The sequence below is a fragment of the Carassius auratus genome, chromosome 29 (genome assembly GCF_003368295.1).
Source record: "Carassius auratus strain Wakin chromosome 29, ASM336829v1, whole genome shotgun sequence".
Classification (NCBI taxonomy): domain Eukaryota; kingdom Metazoa; phylum Chordata; class Actinopteri; order Cypriniformes; family Cyprinidae; genus Carassius; species Carassius auratus.
Window position 1 is genome coordinate 13010640 of NC_039271.1, and position 24343 is coordinate 13034982.

A 24343-nucleotide genomic window follows, 5' to 3' on the forward strand; every position below is an offset into this window, starting at 1 on the left:
CAGCACATGATTGTTTTGCTTATCATACCTGACAGATAGTTGTGCAGATCTGGCTCTGTTCTGTTAGCCCGTGCAGAATGAAACCGTTCTTGCGTTCACTGCATGCATCCAAACCGTCATTTTTAAGAGCCAGTAACGGGCAAACATTGGCATGTCAGCCATTCGCAGAACTCCTCGTTTCTCCTCACACGGTTCAGTGACCACACTGCCGTGTCTTTGCTGAAAACACTTGATTTGCCCAATACAATGACAAAGACACTTTCTCTCATCTATCGACAGAGCTTTTTGTTGCGTGTTGATTTTTCTATGCAGCAGCATTACAGCAGTCTAGTGGACATAATTTGATGAAATCATTGAATTGTTCATTGTGTAAGACTTCCAGGGTCATCCGTTCCTTGATTCTGAGTATTTTATCATTGACATATGGCACTTTCATGCTACAGATTCAATTAGTATGCTCTCCCAATCACACGGGTCAAATATCATATGGTTTTAGCCTGCTCATATTCAAAACAAAAGCACAGATTACTGTCTTTGTGTATGTAACATGCTTGCTGACATTCATGATCAGCTAGCAAAACCCTGAATGCTTGCTCTCTTATCTACATTTACACAAAAAACACACTCTTTACGCAAGACTGCTTGGCCTCCCTCTGCTTTTCTTGCTCGGGGGAAAGGAATTGCCATGGATATTTATAGGCGGGCTGAAAATGGGTTGTCCCCTCTTTCACCGTCACCGTTTCTGTCTGTATTCTATTCCATCGGCACAGTTCTTTAGCCATCCTGAAAGCTCCTCCATCAGAAGAGATGTCTCGCTCTCAAAAGTGGGTGGTTGATACAGTTTTATTTCACACTGAATATCAGACCACGTAGGCACAGATTAATGTAGTTTTAAGTGTGTTATTTGCAAAGCAGATAAACGTTCACTGTAATCAGAGCGTGAAGATTTAAAAATCGCTGAGATTTATGCTTTTTAAACCAATATGCTTTTATTCGCCGAAAGATTTGGTCTTTAGGGAAAACCAGTCCGATATCTCTCAACTCTCCCACAAGCTATGCCTTATGCTGGCTGTGTTATTAGTTGTCTGTCTGCAGTTTATTTCTGCCTTTGCTTTTGGTTTTTCCTCAAGCGTCAAAGCGTTGTTGCTTGGAATAAGCCAAATCTGAAAAAAAAAAGCTGTAGAGCAATATCGGCATCTAATTCTTAATGGGATTGTTCACAAAAAATACAATGATCATTTAACTCACCATTGTCGCCGAGTTTGATGAAGCATAAGATATTTTGATTAATGTACTGGTCACTTTTTCTCCATGCAATTTCAATGAACATGAAGTGTTATAAAGCACCATAGAATCAGTCCAAATCACTTGAGCGCTTTTTCTATTCTTTTGAAGCCATGCCATAGCTTTCTGTTGCCAAATGGCCTGCAATCTCTGGGACTGGGAGAATAACAGCCTTTTCCCCTTTCTTATGAAAAATGGAAATTCTATTTGTAGTGTATCAATGTGTGTAGCAGCAAGAACATCTCGTGTAGCTTGTGGGGTCACATGCTTGGAAGACCAAGAGATTGAGACAATGAGACGTGTCGTCTACCAATCCTGACACATTAGCATTGTTGTGTTGGAAAAGGGCAGATATTAGGTTGTAGGGGAATTATAAAATTGGAAAGAGAGGTGATTTTGTAAAGAAGTCTGAGGAAGTGATTAAATGTTGTGCCTTTTTGGGAATGAAGGCTATTTTTTATTTATGTATATTGACTTATCTCTGTCTGTCTTTCTCTTTCCCCCTGTTCTGTCTGACTCTACAGGAGAAGAACAAGGACAAAGACAAGCGTTTCCGTCCACTCTATGACATTCCTTATATGTTTGAAGCACGGGAATTCTTGAGAAAGAAGCTCATTGGCAAGAAGGTGAGCGACTTTGTGACGTTCTCCCACATTATGCCTTAGCCTTTCTGTATAAAAGTTTTCTTTCGAAATGTTTTTCTATCCATTGCATATGAATGCAGGGTTGTTTACTTACTCTGCGTTTCTGTGTTCTGTTTGGAGTCCCTGAACACATTGACCACACAGACCTTGAGCAGAGCGACTTTATTCACAGAGGCACAAATGACTTTTCTCTTTATTTATTTTTTTTTTTTTTTAAGAAAACAAAGGAATGGCAAAGCATAGGGCATCAACAGTAGAAATTTTGAGATGTTAACATACAAATATGTGCATACAGTAAAAGCCATGCAGTATAATTTCAGTACTTCTCACAATATGCTATTTATTTATAATATCTTTACTACGTCTTCTATGAGAATACTTGGATGATAAAAAAGACTTTCAATGAGACAGATGCATGAAGGGGGGTGGGTTAAAAAAATCCAAAGGGTTTCTGACAAAACTGGTTTCCAGTTTACATTTTGATGAAAGATCATGATGAGAAAGATTAAGTTAATTAATTTGGATTAACAGTAAATGCCCAGTTAGTTAATGCATTAAGAATCATTTAACTTGTTTTTATAATAATTGTATAATATTTAATGAAATAAGATACATATCTAATGTTACAATTTAGCATAAATCATTTATAATTATTCTAATATATATTGTAAATTAACGTTATGAATGAACATGAATAAACAATGAACGTTAGTATATTTATGGTTTAACATTTAACCCTGATTTAATATTTGACCCTGAACAGCTAAAAATGAATTTGTTCCTGATGTCACTGGATTATTGTATCGAATCACTCACAACAAGAGCATGAATGTGAGTTATGAACATTGTTGGGGTGCTTTTCAGAAGTTGTTGCAGGAGAAGTCGTGGCCTAATGGTTAGAGAGTCAGACTCCCAATCGAAGGGTTGTGAGTTCGAGTCCCGGGCCGGCAGGAATTGTAGGTGGGGGGAGTGCATGTTCGTTTCTCTCTCAACCTTCAATACCACGACTTAGGTGCCCTTGAGCAAAGCATCGAACCCCCAACTGCTCCCCGGGCGCCGCAGCATAAATGGCTGCCCACTGCTCCGGGTGTGTGTTCACAGTGTGTGTGTGTGTGTGTGTGTGTGTGTGTGTGTGTTCACTGCTCTGTGTGTGTGCACTTTGGATGGGTTAAATGCAGAGCACAAATTCTGAGTATGGGTCACCATACTTGGCTGAATGTCACGTCACTTTCACTAATTGGGACAGCAGGGTATAAACTGGTGAGGGATGTTCTGAAGATTCTGTCATATTGAGAGTCACTAAAGTATAATGGGCAGATTGTATAAAGCTGCGCTTTATTGTCTGTTCAAGACTTTTCTCACCCAGACAATTCAGTGTTTATGTGCAGAATAATAAAAAAAAGCCCAGTCTATAAGGCCCATTTGATTTAACACCAAAAAATATAACCGCACATTTCCTCACACACAGACATTTTCTCATAAATGGTCGCTAGATGCATGGATTACTAATGCAGCTTCATATTATCCTTGTATGAACCCAAGGCTGCTTCTAGAAGCCAATATTTTATTGCCTTTTTACAGAAGTCTGGTTCACTGACCTGGAATCATGCAAATATTTTAGAGACAGGAAATGGAAAGCAACAAGTTTAATCTCAGATCAGATTTTTGCATTTCCTGTGTATGCACTCAGCGGTAGTCAACCGATAGTTGGTTTTATACAACACTCTGCGTGATAAGATGCCTGTTTGCTTATCATTGCAGACAGTGTGGGAATGTTTGGATTCAATCAGAATTTTTCCAGCTCAAAAAGATAGCTTTGCGGCAATCATTTTGAGGATCCAATTTTGGATCATTAAGTGGCACAGAAGTGCTTTGACATAAATTAGTAGTGTATAGTATTAATCATCTTCGATCTTCAGAGTCAAAAGTAGCATCTTAAAACTTCTGTAAATGAAACATTTAGTTTTTTTTTTTATTAAATTAAACGAGGTTGTAACCAGATATTCAAATGCAAAAGTTAATACTGGCTTGGCACAGTGGTTACAGCAACGAATTTTGATCCCATTTTCTAAATAAAATGCACTCGTTAAAAGTCTGTTGTCATATTCCTTTAGTTGTTGCTAGGACACAATGTGATGTGGGTATGAGGCCTTGTACTGAGGCATGCCTCGTTTTAGCATCCCCCTTGCTGCCCTGGCAACCGCTGTGGAAAATATTCCAACTGTTTAAAAGAGAAATAAAAGCTGGCCAATTATAGAAGTTCATAACCATAAAATAGGGACATTGTTAACGACTGATTGTTCAGATGTTAGTTAAGTACAACTCTAATGACAAATTTCTGCTAGTTTAGGGCAGAAGGGATTATTTTATGCCTGGAATTTTTAGATTTTCCATTTTTTTGGCATTTAAGATGCCAGTATTTCTTTTATAGGCTGCATCCCAGCTGGTCAAAAAGGGTAAGCAGTCTGACTTTTGTTTCCAGACTATTAGTGGGAGAGGTTGAGCTGATTCTATTGGATTCATTGAGGTTGCATCCATTTTCTGTCTCTCTTAACACATGGGTGTAGTCTTCAAAAAGAGGTCCCCAAAGAGGTCAAATGTCAACTCCCATTATGTCTCGGGTGAGTATATAATCAATGTCAGAGTTCAGCGGTACAATCAGCCAGAGAAAATGAGAGGAAAGGAGGTAAAGAAGCTCCTCCTAGCCCCAGTGAGGCACAGCTATGGAGTGTAGCGTCCATTTCAAATGGTGTTTTTTTTTTTTGAAAGGATGGTGAGAATGAGTGGCATTCACTAGCAGTGGCTAATGGAGGAAAACGTTTGGACAAATGCATTTCCTCCTCGGTATTGAAATGGAAATTCCCACCCAGTGACATAATCCAAAGCTAGATTTGGCTAACTTTCTAAGTAGCGCCTCTGTAGAGGGTCTCTGCCTCAGCGAAAAAGTCGAATGAAAATGTTGCATTAATCCACTTATCAGGAAAGAGCACGTTTGGATAATCCTGCCCGCTCAATGTGCCTCCTGTTACATGGGTGTGAGCGTGTGTGTGTGTATGTGAGGTGTTAACAAGAGGCAGAGACTGAGTGGAATGTCAGTGTCAAAGCGTTTGATGTCTTTGTTTATGCAGCTATGTTCCAGGCAGGTATGTGCTGCTTTGCTTATTAGTTTGTTCATTTATATGGGAGAGGACGTGCTGAGTTTTCACACGATGCCCTGATGCACATCAGTGCAGACACGGCAGAGCTGTGCAGACTTCATTCATCTTTTCCCTTTACTTCTGCTTTAAAGGGAATTACAGTGGCGTGTGAGACTAGCAGCTCACTTTTAATCCATGAAATATGTATTACAGAGTTTCCTGACTACACCTTCCCATCACCGCATTAGACTCCACTCACAGGGATTTAGGCTTGCAGAGAGCAGGTTTGGATGTGCACATGTCAGAGATGCAAATGTATGATTAACATGTTTGCACACTAGACCTTTCGGTGTGGACCTGTGTACATTTGTGATCCAAGGTTGACCCCCCCCCCCTCTTTTTTTTCTACATTATAACAAACAGTTGTATTGCTAATTTAACAGTCACTCAAATAAAACAAATCAATAATAATAATATATAGTTGTATTGTTAAAAATACTTTGATGACAATAATAAAACAAACACAACTGAATAATAATAATAATAACAATTGTATTGTTAAAACTAATTTAATAAGAATAATAACATTAACGAAAGTATAATGATGATAATAATAATAATAATAATAATAATAATAATAATAATAATAATAATACCATTGTATAATAATAATGCTAATTCTATAAATCATAATAAAAACAATAACGATAATCCAAAAAAAACTTGATCATTATTGTTGTTGTTAATACTAACTCAGTCATTTAATCTGTAATTACTTGACATTAGGGGTATACGATATTTGAAAAATACTATCTTGATATTTTTTGAGAATATTTTCAATAAAGATAATTATACAGAATTTTTCATAATGTGTGTTATTGTGCTGATATCTGACCACCATGGACTGCTGGAGTTTTTGATATTCTTCATTGTATTGTGTGGTCATAAATTAATCTTTTCATATAAGTTTAAACTGATTTTTAACTTTTATGGGCATTTGTACCTTTAAGAGAGCCATTTCTTTTTCTAAAAGCTTGCATCATTTGAGTCAAATTGTAACATTTAATTAGTCAATTAGAATAATAAGACATTAGGCTGGCACCAAACAAATGAAACCAGTGTCAACAAAATAAATCTTTGTAGAAGTTGCCTCTGAAGTGGCATTTGTATTTAGACACTATTCAATTCAGTTCAGAGGGACATGGAGTGCTTTAACCTGCAGTTACAAATGCATAATGTTTTGATATTTTAAACAAAACATTGAATACTGACTGATTTGAAATTATAAAAAAATAAGATAAGATACTTTAAATGTGAAATAAATGCCGCCAGTAGGTGAGAGCAAGTCACTGTTAACAATTGAGTCATTGGGAAATACCCAAATCATTTAAACACTTGATTCATTCAGGAATGAAACATGGTCATTTGCTCATATGCAAAAATGTTCTGTTTAAACCAATAAAACAAATTATGAATATTCACTGTTGGCATGGATGTAAGTCATAGCGCAGTTGTTCCTTTGCATGCTCCAATACACATTGTTATACCTGCTTGTCTCCAGCTAATTTGCATTCGGAGGGCAGTTCACATTGTATTTCTTGCAAAAACATGAACTGCCATACTGCCTTCTCTTCCTGACTCATTATCTATTTACTCACGGTGGTACTCGTGTTGATGATTCACATGCCACTGTTTGAACCCAGATGTACAATGTGAAAAGAGTCCAGTGGGGGAGGGAGTTGAATCCATCTCTGGTTTGAACAAAGCAGTCAAACCAAGTGTGAAAGCATCCTTGCTGTACATGCACCAGCTCAATCTTTCTGCATTTCCCGAGACATTTCTGTGGACCTGTCTATGTTTTGATGGATGCTTCGCTTTTAGCAGCATTTCTGTCTTCGTCATTCTCTTCATACTGGTTCTGTCTGGGCTTCTCCGAAACCCTTCGCTCAGATCTTTCTATTCAAATAGGCCCCGTCTTTCTCTCGCTCATTCATTTTCTCTTTCTTCATAAGCACTTTTGCTCTTCTGAATGAGCGGGAATCTTTGGCGCTTTGTTTCTTAAAAAGGGTTTGTTGTCATTCAACCAAGCTCATTACTCCTACCCAATGGTGCAGAGCTGTCTCTGTCTTTCTGAGAGAGAACTGGAGAGTAGAAGAAGAGGGGATGAAAATGCAATCATTTTGTGGTTTATTTGTTGATGAAGCACTAAACTCCTAGGGTAAGAAAATGAGTGTCCACAGGATTCCCCCACCTAATGAAACTTCCATTATGTCCAATAGACTGGGTTACATTGTCATTTTGAGGCAAATTAATTGGAGGGATAAATGGATTGAATTCCAGAAGTGGAGGCTTACAACTTTAGGAATTAGTTCAGTCCTTGGATCTTAAGTTTGCCACGTCACAATTGTCTTTTTTCAACATTCTCATTTTGCTAGGCAGTTGCATATGGATCAGAACCGCAATGCATTTGTCTTGTGTGAGCACCTCCTTAAACTGTTAAGCTGGTGATTTGACCTGTTCGCTAAAGCATTGCAAAAATACAGTCTTATGTTTGGTGTGCTTGCATTCAAAATCGTTTTTGTATTTATTTATTTTTTTTATTTGTTGGACTAATCGGTTGGATGTGATCATTTCACGTGCTCCCAGAATAGCATCAGTGTGCTGTTCAGTCAGGTAAATGCTCCGTCCTTGGCTTGTTATTGGTGCCATCACGATTAATGACTGATCTTTCCCGCTGCGAGTCAAGACCGACAAGATCCCCCATCCGGCTTACTATTTCAGATTAGCTTCCAACCCTCTATTTGCTCTGAACTGATTGAACGAAATTGGCCAGATCACAGCCTCCTATCTCTGAATATCTCCATGTGGCATCTTTCTTTGCTCCGAGCTAACAAGAAGACACCGGATGCGATGCCCCCTATGGGATGATCAAATGACCTCAGAAAGAGTTTGACACAAATGGAGTCGATTTCTTAACTTGGAGCAGTTTGGTGTGAAATAATCCGCTTTAGTTATCCTATTCCCATTTTCTTGCCTCCGTTGCCATCAAGCGAAATAGTCACAAGTCCCCGCCTATTTCTCGCTTCGTGATAAACAGTTTCCATGTTTGGTTTGGCTTCCTCTGGGGAGATCTATGGTCTAGCCTGACATGATTCACACTGACTCAGGGTGACCTTGGAAAGTAGCCCACAGTCATGCTTGTACACACACACACGCACCCACCAGACCCTTCGCTAGATGCCTTAACACAATTTGTCCACCCTGAAAGGCCTGTAATCCATTTCTTTTTCCTTTACAGCCAGCTTTTCGCTTGATTTGCAATCCTGTACAAAGATATCCAATTCAGAGTTTGATGTGTTGCTCTTTCTTGGCGTAATTCTGTCATGTTTAATGCGACATCATAAAACAGGGTTACAGTGCAGTGTCCTCACGTGTGGCTTCAGTGGTCAATTTATCTCCATAGCTGAGCCCCTGACAGGCTTATAGTGTGTCCTTGTACGTAGGCCTTATTTCTTGGCATTACATCGATTCTGGTGTCATGCTGGTGATTTAACCATTTTGTTTTGTTTTTTTGCAGGTTAATGTCACAGTCGATTACATCAGAGCTGCCACCAGTGCCATGGAAATGGGTGGCGTCCCGGCTTTCCCAGAGCGCACCTGTGCAACAGTGACCATTGGGGGAATGTAAGTAAACTAGCCAAACTATTAGATGGTAGTGTAACTCATGTGATAAATTTTGAGACATGTGATGATGTTGGTGTGAGACCAAACAGACCAAAATTTCGGCCCCGGTCATCGCTATACCACCTCATCTGGATTGAGTCATTGAATTGATCTTACAAACTAAATCGATCAAATCAGTTAATTTAATCTTTCAAAAGAAAATTGAATAATGACTTTAAATATAGGTCTATTTTTACACAGTAGCTGTTGTTGTTCAAATGTGAGTTTTCTTAGTTGACAACCAAGAGCAAAATACACATTACTAATGGGGTGCATGACAAATATCGGCCGATAATTAATGCTAATCTCATCAGTAAAGCCGGTTGTTTAATCAGCAGTAAATTCCATCAGGTGCTTGATTTCACAGAGCAGCTGTTACTACACAGAGCCATTGTTAACTGAGAAGCTGTGCAATTATCAGTTCATTAATTATCGGCCGATATTTATCATGCAACCCTAATTACTAAGAAAGGAAAGAAACCATAAATGAAAGCTGAATGTTTCTTGAACATTTCTAAAAATCTGCTTAGGCTTAGAATTAGGGCTGGTGAATTTATTACACTTTGTCTCCTCTATGAATTTAAAAGATTCTTGTTCGCTCTCTTGATGTGGATGTTTGATCTAGCACACTGTCCCTTGTTAGGGTAAGTGAGGACAGGTACATGAGTCTGGGTGGTATTGCGCCTCAGGTTGTGATTACCCAACCATGCCCCAGTGCTTGGCATTAGAGCATTGTGGGTAACAGGTGGTTACATCGCCTGAGGGCTCAGCTGCTTTGCCGCATCTTGATTCTTCACTGATTCGGAATCAGCCCTTTCCAGGTTTTGCCATAGTGCCATAAATATTTTAAAAGCCTGAACTGATAATAGATCTGTAAAAATTCACGGCAGCACAGTCTTTCAGCCTGATGCAATAGGTTACTTTTCAGTAAACATTTGACTTTTGAAAGCATCGTGAAGTAGGACTGACATAGTATATTTATCAATGTTTGCAATTTTTATTTTTTTATTCTATTTTTATTTTTTGGTTTGATTACTTAGCCTAAACAGTTCCTTTTCATATTGTATTTTTTGATTCTGAACTGTGTTATTTTTGTTTTTAAAGAAAGGATCCCATTGAGTACTAGCTGAAACTGTTTATCACTCTTCCTATGAAACCAGCAAAGGCACCAAAAAAAGTGTTGTTTGTGTTTATTCATGTTTTTGCTCAATGTTTTATTTTCCCAAACTTGACACAGAATGGATCTTGCTCATGTTTGCTGTGCTCCGCAATAGGGGAATACGAGCAATATCTGACTGTGTTGAAAAATGGCAACGAGAAATGCTTTTGCCACTTTTCTTGCAGGTCTTGCTTATTGTGATCAAATTATGTTTCAGCTCTGCAAATTAGGCATTATCTCCGTAAATGCTATCTTTCAAACAGTGTGCAAATTGAAGCCTGTATAATTACAGTCTATCCAAAAATAGTTGCAGTATAAATTGATTAGGGGGGAAAAAAAACATTTAGGGGTGTTGATCGATTTGAAATGTTCACTGATTTATGTAATCAGTCAGACCTAACACTGAATATTTGTAAGCATATTTTTTCACATTGAATCTCCTAATTTAATGGGGAAACCGCAAAGACAGTATTATAAATAGTTTTGTTTTATTTTTTGTTTTTGCTAACAAATCAGTGAAGGCCGGTATCATATGCAAACTGATGGCTATATTTAGGGAATTTTTTAGTGGGTTCTGTGTTAGAGTTAATTATTTAATTTTATTTTAAACAGCGAATAATAATTGCAGACATAAACACTATTTTTCTCAGCCCCATGTATGTAAATGTGTGTTTAAAGAAAACATTTGCGTGTTTCATATACATAAAATCTGATTGTGTGTAAAGTGTTGCAAATATGACTGTAGCTATCGGATATTTTAGTAATCGAGTATTCTACCAAAAATTCCATCGAATAATCGAGCAATCGAATAAAATGTGTTTTTGCTTAATTATGTTGATGCGATATTGATGTGTGCATGCGCAGTAAACCCGGGTACGAAAATCTGATGGGTAGGATAAAATTTTCCGCGTGGCTTGATCCGCGCCTGAGACGCACATCTCACGCAGGCAGTCTGCAAGCTCTAACCTGTTAACATGGTCGCCGAATTAAAAATGAACACGCCACACAGCTGAGAAGCTTATATGCCATCCATCCAGTGTGTCATGGCGCTGATAAAGGAATTTGCGCTTCTGCTCCATTAACAGAGACACACAGAACATGCAGGATTCATATTTAAATAGACTGTTCCGTCTTAATATTTACAGATATTAGTCCATATCGTGATTTGATGTAAGTACAATGACCTATTTTTGATTAATTCATTCGAAATTTGGCAAAATTCTGTGCCATTCCGCGTTAAACTGTAAATTCCATTTATATGACTGGATTCCGCGATTCCCTCTGCGTTTTCTGCATCGCGGAAATCATAGGGTCCTAGTTGTGGTATGCCAGCTCTATCTTGCAATTGACACACGCCACAGAGTTCTCGTTACGTTTGCCCGCGCCCTCAAATCAAAACACTGCTGACTCCTTGCAGTATGCGATTAGCGCTTGTGTCTCCTTCCGCTTTGTGGGTGACGTAAACACGTTGTCATTAAAAAAATTAATTGCGAAAGAACCTGATGTGAAATTTTTAATAAATTAAAAGACGCTTTGAGGCAGAGGAATTTGCCTCGATAATTTTTTGTTATAGTTACTCGAGGAATTGTTCAGCCCTAGTTGCAAGGCACCTTTGAACAATCATCTGATTCTCTGTTTTAATCTCTTTGTAGAAACATTGCTGAGGCTCTGGTCAGTAAAGGTCTCGCCACAGTGATCAGATACCGTCAGGACGACGATCAAAGATCTTCCCATTACGATGAGCTCTTGGCGGCAGAGGCAAGGTGAGTCAAAACACTAAAATAAAACCAGCGGCTAGCAAATGTGGACCGTATTCCCCACACATTGAAGAGGAGAAGCCGTCTGTGAAATGGAGCCATTTTGTTCTGTGCAGTAAGTCATGGCTTGTCTGGTTAGCTCTCATTTCATGGGGTCAATATCAGTCCCAGAGCTTATACCTCAACCGCCAGCACTAAAGCATTGCTCTTTTATTCTTTGTCCATGAATATATTTATATAGATTTGCGATGTAGAAGTTTCAAGGGTGGTTTATTGCACAGAAAGAGATTCGGATCTTGTGGTCGGCGATAGATGGTGTGACTCTCGAGAGTAAGAGACTCGCTGCTTCTTATCTGCAGCTTTCTCTTTTCCATTTCTATTCTTCACTTTTGGTGTTGCTCTCGAAAACGTACATGCATTCACACACATCTCTATTTTCTTGTCCTTCGCTCTCTGGGTAATACTTCCCCATGGAGCCAGCAGAGATGGTGGGGGTGCGTTTTGCAGGCCTCAAATTTATTTTTAGCAAAGATTGCTGGTCGTTACCCTACATCCTCTGAGAAATCAACCTCAGAACAAGCTCTCTCTTCCTTCCTCTATATTTCACTTAATGTGATTGGACACCAGGGAGGCTACAGCCACAAATACATCTGCCTTAAAGAGGCCAAAGACACATCCCTCACTCCTCCTGTATCTACTGTAATCTGCAGGCGTCACCACTCAGCAACCACTATTGCTCTGATCGAGCACTCAGATGCACACAAAAGACACTGTATACAGTCCCATGTGCAATGCACAAGAACTACTGGCCTATAAATGTGATTTATTGGCTCTTTTGTGGCATAAGGTATGGATGAATGGGTGGGTTTGTTTAAGGGTTGGTTTCTCAGGCTGGGGCAGACATGGTTTTATGTTCTGGGAGACTTTTAAAAATGCAGATTCTAACACAATGCTTGAATCACTGCAGGGCGATAAAGAATGGCAAAGGACTTCACAGCAAGAAAGAAGTGCCCATTCACAGGGTGGCAGACATTTCGGGGGTAAGTTTGTGTAGATAGGGGTGCAACGATAAATCAATTCTGCGATTTTCTGAATCCATCACGATTCTCTCTGGAATCGATTCTGAGCTTAGTCTTTAACAGCAGATGGAGATCTAGGATAGTTTTTAACCGAACACTTAAATGCTCACCAAGAAGAGCGTTTGTGTGTTCGGAGGAGAAATGTAAAAATGTGATTAAATGTACTTGCACATCAGCTTTTATGCTTTTATGACGCCAGATTAATGTAAAAACAGCCCACTGTGAACACTCTTGTAATTTGCTTCAATCTTTTCAGACTTTATGAACGATTATTTTAGATTCAAGTGGTATATGTGTAAGGAACTGGAAGCAAGCAAAGTATGGCTGTTTCTAAAGCACGCAGTGTCCTTTGCTGTTTAAAAAAAAAACTAAGCTCAGAATTGTTTCCAGAGAGAGAATTTGACTAATTTTATTGTTCTTTAGCTAAAATATTTTACTACTTTTGTTTTCAGTTGCTGATAAGAATGCAGCATTTTTTCTTCCATTTTACATTTTCTTCTGTGTTTAAATTCATTCGACAGACTTCAAAAACAAGATCAGTGAGAAAATACACAAATAATTTGTATGGGCCTGAGCATGACCCATGACAGTATGTTCTGAATGTCTTTACCAATGTCTTCAATATCCCAGAATCCTCTCTAAAATCTTTGATGTTAAAGCTTTGTCCTATGACAGCAGATTTATTGCTGCATTATGGCCCTGCCCATTAAATTAATGAATGCTCCTTTAAAAATAGCCTTTTCACCCTTAAAGTCATCATGGTCAAAGCTCTTAAGTTGTTTTTTGGCGAATCCTGTTTGGGTACCTTACCAAATGAAGATTACATTTTACTTGGCTTGTAAATGTCATTTGCTGGGTGACAGCCTTGATACATGGTGTGTGAAGCAATTGACGTTTAACAGCCGCTGACTTCCTGTTCACCTCTCCTCGATTCTCTCCTTCCTCCCTTATCTCTGCTTTTATGAATGAGCTCATCAGGTTTTAATGAAGTGTATGGCAGCTGTCTGCAAACTTTTTCAGCATGTTATTTATACCCGAGTAAGTGTAGGAGGCATTTAGAAAGAGAAAAGTGTCACTCTCAGACAGTAACATTCTCATTTCTCATCCAGAAAACAAGATTCCCTCATTTTATATGACTGACAGTCAGAGTAATGTCGTTTGGATTGGGACTATGTTGTTGGTCTGAAAAGACCATTTATCTTTGAATGTGTTTGTTGTCTTTTCTCTTCTTTCCTTCTTTCCTTCTTTCTCTCTTGGTTTCTTTTTTTGTTTGGGTCATGGCTGTATTTCCAGCTACAGTAGGTGGCCCTGAGTCACAGTGTCCCTGTTACATACCAAACCTCACCTGTCAAACTAAGAGAGATGGCCAATCTCACTTCAAAAAGTACACCCTTGGTCAGGACACTCTAGAAATAGAGCTGTCAGACACGCATAATGGCTCAAAGTGTCACAAACTGTTATCTTCCACTTGGCCTGTTGTTTTTCTAGTTCACATCTGAATTACAAATCAAAGTATCTAAACTAATGTAAGGAAACCGGCTGAGGTAGTAATTGAGGGCACATTTTACAAATTTGCTATTTTAGTGCATTTTAAAAATGGAGCGCTTCCTTGTACTAAGTAGGCCTGCTCTCTACTCCAGATTTTTCTAGTCAACTAGTCGCACGTTATATTAAATTGATGAATATAATAATATATCAACCAAACTTAATATATAGGCAGGTGTATTAGGTTAGAGCCTGTTCCACACTCAAGCTCGCGCATAAAACAGTTCTGAACGTTACTTATCAATAAACTAGTGCTTTTTGAGTCAGTGTCGGGTGCAAAGAAGAGGTTGCCAAACTCCGATCGCCATCTCCACATGGATGTGCATTTAATAGAAATGCACCTTTTCATGGAGAGCACTGAGATTTTTGAGTGACTACAGTGCCCTTAGACAGAAAGACATAGACTGAGCAGTATATACAAATAAGTGAAAGTAACAGGTACAATAAAGGCAATCAGTGTTTAAAATATATAGTGTGCATAAGAAGTCCTGAGGTAATATTATGATTACTGAGGTAGAACGGTGTCTAAAATGTCTTTCTAGTGTGACGAGGGGCTACATGTAGGAAAATTAAAGTGGCAGTGCAGATTCAATAAATAAACGTAAGAGTTTATCTGTCAAACTATAAACTATGATAAAAGTTCATCAGCATGCATTAGTACAACTATAAAATTAAGTATCTAAAACAAATAACTGTTTTAATGCAAAACAAATAATGTGCATATAGCAAGTAAAAATTACATTAAAATACATAAATATAAAATTAAATATGTTTAACAAATAACTGTTAATTTTTGTTTTCATATCTTTTAAACATGTCTTTGTTTTTTGCATAGGAGACACAGAAGGCGAAACAGTTCTTGCCTTTCCTGCAGAGAGCAGGCCGCTCTGAGGCTGTGGTGGAGTACGTGTTCAGTGGCTCTAGACTCAAGCTCTACATGCCCAAAGAAACGTGTCTCATCACCTTCCTGCTCGCTGGTAAGTGTTAGTCTGCCTTGGCCTGTCAACTACACCACCATCTGTGACCACATAATGACCACAGAGTGGCAGCTGAACGCTGTTGCATCACCAGTCTAACACTTTCCATTTTGTTCAGTTCTTAATATTCAAGGAAGAATAAGGAAGCATTCATTTCTGTCATAATTTTCTCATTCCGTTAGCGTTTTTTTTTTTTTTTTCTAGTTAAAGTTAAAGTTCCAAAAAAGCACCATGAAAGTGCTTCATATGACTCACTTTATTACTTTTAACACCATTGAAAGATTGAAAAGCTATTCAAAAGCTAAATCTTGCCTTGAATGTTGCTTAAATGTTGCTTGCCGTCTAATATCACCTTTCACTGTGGGGAAAAAGGAGGGGAAAAATGACTTAGACTTCTAAAATAGCTATAATTAACTCGTTTTGTGTTCCATGGAGGAAAAAGTCATACAGGTATTGAAAGACATGATGGTGAATAAATGATGACAGAATTTTCATTTTTGTGAGAACTATTACTTTAATAATTCATCCCCGCTTCATGCTCTATATGAAAGTGTGTCTTCACATTTCCTTGCCTGAAGCTTGACAGTGAGATGCTTTTTGTGGAAGGGGTTTCTTTCTCCTCAAGATGCTCTGCTAGTGGAGTTTTAAGACTGAATAGCTTCTGTCCTTCCCCTCTGACCTGCAGAGGCTGGTGTTTTCTGGGAGGTCTGCAAAGCTGATCTTTGTGCGGGCGTTTTGTCTAAGCCTCTGACCTCCCCAAGGCAAGATGGGGATCTGAAGGACTCAATCTGATGAAAGGTTAAGTGTCACATTTGCTGGCTGTGAGGTCTTACTACTCAGCATCTGTTCTTCCCCTTGAGTGTCCTGTGGACATGTTTTTCCAATCTTCTATTGTCCAATTTTGGTGAGCCTTTGTGAATTTTAGCCTCCGTTTCCTGTTCTTAGCTGACAGCAGCGACATCCGGTGTGGTCTTCTGCTGCTGTAGCCCATCTACTTCAGGGATTGACGTGTAATGCGTTCAGAGATGGTATTCTGCATACCTTGGTTGTAACAAGTGATTATTTGAGTTACTGTTGCCTTTTCTATCATCTTTAACTAGTCTGCCCATTCTCCTCTGACATCAACAAGGCATTTTTGTGCACACAACTGCCGCTCACTGGATATTTTCTCTTTTTCTGACCATTCTCTGTAAACCCTAGAGATGGTTGAGCGTGAAAATTCCAGTACATCAGAAGTTTTTGAAATACTCAGACCAGCTGTCTGGCACTACCATCCATTCCACATTCAAAGTCATTTAAATGCCCTTTCTTCCCCATTCTGATGCTCGGTTTGAACTTCAAGTCGTCTTCATCACATCTAGATGCCTGAATGCATTGTATTGCTGCCATGTGATTGGCTGATTAGCAATTTGTGATACCAAGCAATTGAACAGGTGTACCTAATAAATTACAATTGTGACATACAATGTCATAACATTCTGATCTGAACAAAAATGCACATCTGCTTAATATCAATGAAAAATGAAGTGCTTACAGAATTCCTAAAGAAAACAAAGCAATTGTAAAACAATAAAATAAAAAATGTTAAACCTTTCCACTTGGATTTCAAAGGTTTTTGTATTTATGTTCCGTGTGGAATTACTATTGTTGTTTACTATTGTACTATTGTTGAATTATTTATGTTCCGGTGGACATTACCATTAAAGCCCAAATATCGGAACACTTCAGCTTTGTATACCGAAACCGGAACTGGGACGATTATTTCATCCTCCATTACTAGCAGCGAACTATATTAACGCTACCATTGGTGGCATGCACTAATACTAGTATTTCCTGTCACACAGGATTTGTTCAGAGATGAAGACTGCCATCTAGCAGTCGGGATATAAACTAAAAAAAAAAAAAAAAAAAATTTTTTTATATATATCGATAGTCCGTTTTTGAGAATCAATATAGTATCGCCAAACAAAATATCACCATACTCAAATTGTATCTATATTTTCTTACACCCCTAGTGCCAGAAAGAAATAACTTAACTTATTCTGACCAATCAAATCTATTCTGGATAGGGTGGAGGTAGGGCTGGACAATATATTGAACGATATAACCATTATAGTACAGTCAGTTCCATGATTAGCGGTAAATCCCCATCACCTGTTTTCCAATGGAATGGTAGTTTAATACACAGAGCCGTATTTCACTGACAAGCTACACTATATCGAGGTCATTAGCGAAGGCAATTCTTCTTCAATAACGAACCATAGTGAACTACAGCTCTGTGTATTAATGCTCAATTTGAAAGCAGGTAATGGGGATTGACCACTAATAACGGAACCGGCTTTACTGACGAGATGCGCATGGTCATATCGTTTGATATATTGTCCAGCGCTAAGTGGAGGGTGACTTTTTGGCCATTTTTTATTATAATTTTTTAATTATTTGTACAACATGGAAATTGTATATGGCATGTACAAACATTCAAGTTTCATAAGACTACATAAAGAGATTATCTCTTTCTTGTGGTCGTTCAATTTACTCCTGATGGACATCAGTGCCCTTCCAACCCCGACCTCAGTTTATTTCTGTCCTCTCACCATCCGGTCTAATTATTCACTCTGAATACAGAGAAGAAAGACACCCATCTATTTCTGCATCCCTCCATCCTTCCATTTATTTGTCTCTTCTTTCCCCAACAGAGAACAAACACCCTCCACCCCCCACCGTGCTTAATTGTGCATATCGCCATTGGAGATATTTCAATTAATTTGGTCATTTGTTCCTGAGTGTGTCTTGTTTTCCTTCCTCCATTGGTTCCTTTTGTAATTAATTTGTTTTTTCGGTTTCTTCCTATGTGAGAGATTTCGGACAGAAAACCGCTCTACTTTTAATCGCTCTACTTTTTCTTATTTTCTGAAATTATTCTTCCTTTTTCAGATGAGTTTCTTCCTGTTTGCCTCATCTTTTTTCTCGTTTATGTGTGATTTGATCATGTAGGCTGGGATGTTTCGTGAAGCAGTTTGTTTGAGGGTTTATGAGTCAGATTCAGCTAATAGTTTTTGGTTTGTGTTGAAAATGATCCCCATTTTTCACAGTCGCAGGCACTTTGGGATCTGGTCTCCTGGCAGAGCTCTTTCTGATGTTTCTAGTCTTGTTTGAGTGTTTATGGAAGCCATTTTTCTTTCCGAAAAAGGAAAAGACTGACAGCACCAGGGGCTGTGAAATGTGCTACAGCACATATGAAAGCTTCAGCAGTTCAAGAGTTTATTGACTTTACGACATACAGGCATTGCGCCATAAACTCACCAGTGTAGATTGTTTGATTACCTGCAGGCCTTCCTCTGCACTGTGATTTTTATTTTTTATTTTTATAGTTGCATGTTGATGTCTCATATCTGTATGGATCCAAGGGGTCGAGATTTTTTGATAGTGAACTGATAGTAGATGCTGTAACTGAGCTTTCCTTTTTGCACTTTTGACGTTGTGGACTTTTAGAAATTAAAATCTCTTCAAGCTCTTTCTTTTACTCATTAGGTTTTTTATTTTTTATTTTAATTGCCTGCTAACTATATTCAGCTGAAAATGCATCAAAATAGAAATCGGGGAAATTTCTCACCGCAGTGTCCACAACATCTGAAATAATACATTGTGTTCAATAGTATTCTTTGGTGAAAATTGCATTTTATTTGGAATATCTAACTACTAGTCAAGTTTGTATTCATTTTACAAACATTTTTAGTAGAGGCAACATTTTCAGGCAAATGTGGCTCTGGGGGTCAAACGCGCTCCGGCTCGGTTAAGATTGCCTAGTGTGTGGACACCTTACACAAGTGTACACAGTAAATATTGATTATAATCCAGTATAAATGTTTTAACAATCCTGGAGATATAAAAGTTCCCAAAGTTGATTAACAAAGGGATTCTAAGCAAATACAGCAGAATCTTATTTTTTAGTTTATATCAATTCATAATAAGCTTTATTTAAAAACAACAGAAGGCACTGATTCATCCTCATTTAGATATGCAATTAAACAAGTGTGCACAAAGGAATACCTTTCCCTTCACAAAACCTTTTCTTTACATAGGATGTGGGTTTGTGTCTGTGTGTGTGTGTGTGTGTGTGTGTGTGTGTGTCAATCCAGTTTCTCCACATGATTGTTGCTTGAATGAGCTCACCACTAAATTAGACCACAGAAGACAGCCATCCAATCAACAGGACCCTCTGCCTTCAGTGGTTGAAAGGTCAGGCAATGCCAAAGCCCCGACGAAAAAGGAGGAGAGAGAGACAGGCATGCTTCCTGTCACTCAACCCTCCATTACAGCACACAGTTCCCTATTAGTGTTGCTATGGTGAAAGCCTCTCCACCCACAGGCGCGCCAGCAAAGGTTACCGCATTAAAAGGGCAGAAATGCTTCATTGCTCGCTTTCTTATTTTCCTGTTTTAATGCATCTTTTCTTACAAGACAAGCAATAGCATTGTGGCTCACTGTGTCATGGCGCTTCAACAGATGTCGAAGCAGGCCTAATATTTTGCTACAGTTTAATGTGCAAAACATTAATGAACTTTAATAGATCTTCCCCTTTTCTAAAACACATTAAACAACACCTAATTTCAACATTTACTCTCCTATGCAAAGCATCCCTGGGAACTAGAACTCCACTGCCCAGTTTCAGTCAGTGCAATGTAAATTATTCAAATGGTTTTAGTAAAATTTACATTTTACAAATTTAATGTAAATGTACAATTTTATATAAATTGCAGAAAAATTCATAAATCAAAAAGTATCCAGATACTTTTTGGAACTATTGTGCAATGTGACACTGCTGTTTTCCAGTTGTGTATACGTGTGCACTGCCAGGTGTGCTTTCCTCCTCTCCTTGCCCTCCTGAGTAGCGATCAGAAGGAAAGTTCACTTGTTTGATTTTTAGAACAGAGTGCCCCCCCCCAATAGTGTCCTTCCTTCCTGTCTTACTATAAAGAGCAAGAGAAAGCGAGAAAGAGTGAAGACCGTCATCTTCACCTGGAAAGAAATAGGGAGGAGTGGTTTGAAGCAGACATCAAAGTGGTGTGTTTCATCAGAGGTGTATGTGAGACAGGGCATTGGCAGGGGGGATCTTCCCTCTTAAGGTCGTCTCTGGGCCTGATGTAACTTTGATGAGCTGCTCAAAGCTCGGGTGCTCCATTGCAGGCCAGCTCACGGTCGTGTGCTTGTACTTGCAAGTTGGATACATGGTGGGAGTTTTGCGCTTTGATGATTTTGAGAAATTGGTCTCAAGTCAAACCCCATATGTGCTCAGACACACTGAGCTATGGTGCTCTTTCAGCATATTCAGGTTCTAGTCCAACATGCCAATTTCGATTTCTCTTATTCTCATTGAATGCAATATGCAGGTGTTCATTTTGCAGCTTATTACATTATTTATTGGCATTAATATTTATGTTACCTTTCCAAAGGGTGGGGACAGTAAGATCTATTTGTGAAATTTCAGCAATGTCACATTGAAAAGATCAAATAAACACAATATTGTTATTTATTTTTTTAATAAACGCTGATTTAGTTTTTACTTTATTCAGAAGTTTCCACAAATATTGAGCTGCACTGCTGTTTTCAGAATCTATTGCTGCTTTAAACCCAAATTCAACATTTTAGAATGCTTTCTTGAATCATGCGAGACTGAAGAGTGGATTAATGGCTGCTAACAATTCAGCATTAATAAATAACTTTTTAAAATTAAAATAGAAAACAGTTATTTTAAGTTCTCATAATATTTCTTTATTATGTAAGTGGATGAAACCGAACAGTACGGAACAGTTTTTATTGTATTTTGATCAAATAAATGTAACCTTGGTGAGTTCTTTCAGAAACAGCTAAAATGTAAAACGGTAGTGTTTTTTTTAAAATGATGTGTGTGTGTGTTCCACCTCGACTCAGTGCTGCTTTAAGAATTTCATGATCAAATGAGAGACTGCACAATCCTTCCCCTCTATCCCTCTTATGTGGGTGAGCATAGTGATAAATTGGTTTCCGAACTCTAAACTGTGCTTGGTTATATAAGTCCAGACATTTCCATTTGAAGAGACAGGATATCTCTCTCTCTCTCTCTCTCTCTCTCTCTCTCTCTCTCTCTCTCTCTCTCTCTCTCTCTCTCTCTCTCTCTCTCTCTCTCTCTCTCTCTCTCTCTCTCTCTCTCTCACTCACTCACTCACTCACTCACACACACGCGCGCAAACACACATTCAAAAATTTTCACTCAAAGCTCAAGTGCTGTCACATTGTTTTGGCAGTGATGATGGTGAATGTCATGATGAAGAGTGGCCCTGTCGTAAAGGAGCCGCAGTGACGCAGGGCATCGCTCTGTACATCACATTACAGAACATATCGCTACGCTGAAAGTGTGTCATCTGTTTTTCAGGCAAGAGAGTGTCTTGTCTGAATGCTGCACTTTGTTGGCGATTCTCTTGAGGAAATCAAGAGGATATTTTTTGTATTACTTGCATGCACTGTTCTCTCTGTGCTAGGGCAGTTGAAGGCCTCGGAGTACTTTTACAGAGCACCGCATTTTCTGGGTTTCTTTTCTTTAGTGCCAAATCTCCTGCTTTTAAGGTCCAGCCTTGGCTGGCTTTAGTCATGCATCTAGATGGAGAAAGAGTTCAGAGCTCCACCTTTCCTCAGGCAGAAGTGAGAAAATATGATTGTTTAATGTTAAAACATGTTTTTCTGGAACGAGTGGATGATTGTCTTGATTGGCTGCAGCCTGCACTCAGACTGCTAACTTTTAATTATCCCAGTGGTTTCAGAATGTTTATCTTGGACACTGGACATTTTTTGATTTAATCCCACATTTCCATGCATTGGTGGTGGTTTGTGCTGGTGTATAACTGGCTACAATTGCACTGGTCTGAGCTTTTTTTTTTTTTTTTTTTGAAGAACTTTCGTTTTTTGTCAAGAAGTTCTATACATTTCTTTGTGAAATGGACAACAGTCCAGTTCTTCTTCTACTTAGCCCAGGTAAGACACATCTGACGTTGTCTGTGGTTCAAGAGTGGCTTAACAAGAGGAATACGAGAACTGTAGCCAAATTCCTTGACGGGTCTGTGTGTGGTGGCTCTTGATGCCTTGACACCAGCCTCAGTCCATTCCTTGTGAAGTTCACTCAAATTCTTGAATTGATTTTGCTTGACAATCCTCATATGGCTGTGGTTCTCTCAGTTGGTTGTGCATCTTTTTCTTCTACACTTTTTCCTTCCACTCAACCTTCTGTTAACATGCTTGGATACAGCACTCTGTGAATAGCCAGCTTCTTTGGCAATGAATGTTTGTGGCTTACCCTCCTTGTGAAGGGTGTCAATGATTGTCTTGTGGACATCTGTCAGCAGTCTTCCCCATGATTGTGTAGCGTAGTGAACCAAACTGAGAGACCATTTTCAAGGCTCAGAAAAACTTTGCAGGTGTTTTGAGTTGATTAGCCAATTGGCATGTCACCGTTTTTATTAAATGATAGCAAAAATCATCACAATTAAAAGAACCAAAGACTTTAACTACTTCAGTCTGTGTGCACTGAATTTATTTAATACATGAGTTTCACAATTTGAGTTGAATTACTGAAATAAATGAACTTTTCCATGACATTCTAATTTATTGAGATGCACCTGTACATATACATATACTTACACACACACACACACACACACACACACGTTTGCTTTTGTGAAAAGTGGGGACATCCCATAGGCGTAATGGTTTTTATAATGTAGAAACTGTATATTCTATCGCCCTTCACCAACCCTAACCCTCACAGGAAACTTATTGCATTTTTACTTTCTCAAAAAAACTCATTCTGTATGATTCATAAGCGTTTTGAAAAATGGGGACATGGGTTATGTCCTCATAAGTCACCCTCTCCTTGTAATACCTTTGTCATACCTGTGTCATTATACAGAGTTGTGTCCTGATATGTCACAAAAACGTGCCCACACATACACACATACACACACACACACACATACAGTATACATTTACTAGAGTATTCTGGGTGGTTAGTTACCAGCTGAATGTCCATCCCCAAAGACAGCCTCCCAAGTAAGAATATTCAAATCCCATCAACCAGTAGCACACTATTTATTATTGTGGTGGCTTCGTAAAAGGGCATTTCAAATAGACAAAAGTAACATAAGCCATAGCAGCAGTGAACGAAAATGAGCCATTCTCAGTGTGAATCTTTTTGGTGCAAAAAATCCCTGCGGTCAAAAGCCCCTCTTTAGACACAGTCAGCTGCCTACTACTGTCAGGCCTTTATTAGGACTGCACCTGTTATTAGACACAGTGTTCCTGTCTTCACTTGTCCTCTTTTTAATCTTTTCTTGTCTTCTCTTGATTGCCTTCTCATACAGCAGCGTCCTCTGTAACATAATGTTCCGGATGTTCCACTCGCTGTGCGTGTGTGATGGATACAGGGAAAAAGTTATGATGTAATTTGATGTTTTACTGTATATTACATCAGGAGGGATTGCCAGAAAATATCACTCTGACAAAGCACTCATAACCGAGGTGTGTGTGAATTTGAGAGAGAGCCTGAAAACAAAAGGTTTCATCTCATAAAATCTTTGTCTTTTCCTGCGTAAAAGATGGAGCTGTCAGAATTGGGTCTTGGATGCAGAAAGACTGCAGTCTTGTCATTTGCAGCAGATATTTTAGGGATAAACTATCACCATTGGAGACTGTGCGTGTTATTGGTTATAGGCTGCCTTTAACCATGTGCCTTTCAGACATTCTTCTTAAACCTCTCCATCTTCTGGCTCAGGCTCATGAGTGATGGCCATTTATGCTGTAAGGTGGACAGTTTGAATGTGGATGCATGCATATCCTGGGAAGACATGGTTTTCTGAAGATAGCGTGGCAAAAACAAGGATGCTTTTGAACATCCACTTTGAGTTGAATATGAACAAAGGAAATGGGAACTAATGGCATTTAGGCATTTTTCAGTTAAAGTAAAAATACCTGTCATTATTTTATGCAAGTCATTGGAGGGAAAAAGAACT

At 38.7% G+C, this 24343-nt stretch overlaps 1 protein-coding gene across 1 annotated transcript in view; it reads left to right on the top strand.

Annotated features, from left to right (window-relative positions):
* snd1 (staphylococcal nuclease and tudor domain containing 1) overlaps positions 1–24343 on the top strand; it is a 158907-nt gene that overhangs the window by 25491 nt on the left and 109073 nt on the right. The window contains exons 11-15 of the mRNA XM_026209660.1: positions 1809–1910; positions 8643–8749; positions 11600–11710; positions 12672–12744; positions 15164–15305. Coding sequence (XP_026065445.1) covers positions 1809–1910; positions 8643–8749; positions 11600–11710; positions 12672–12744; positions 15164–15305 — 535 coding nt within the window. The remainder of the gene's footprint in view (positions 1–1808; positions 1911–8642; positions 8750–11599; positions 11711–12671; positions 12745–15163; positions 15306–24343) is intronic.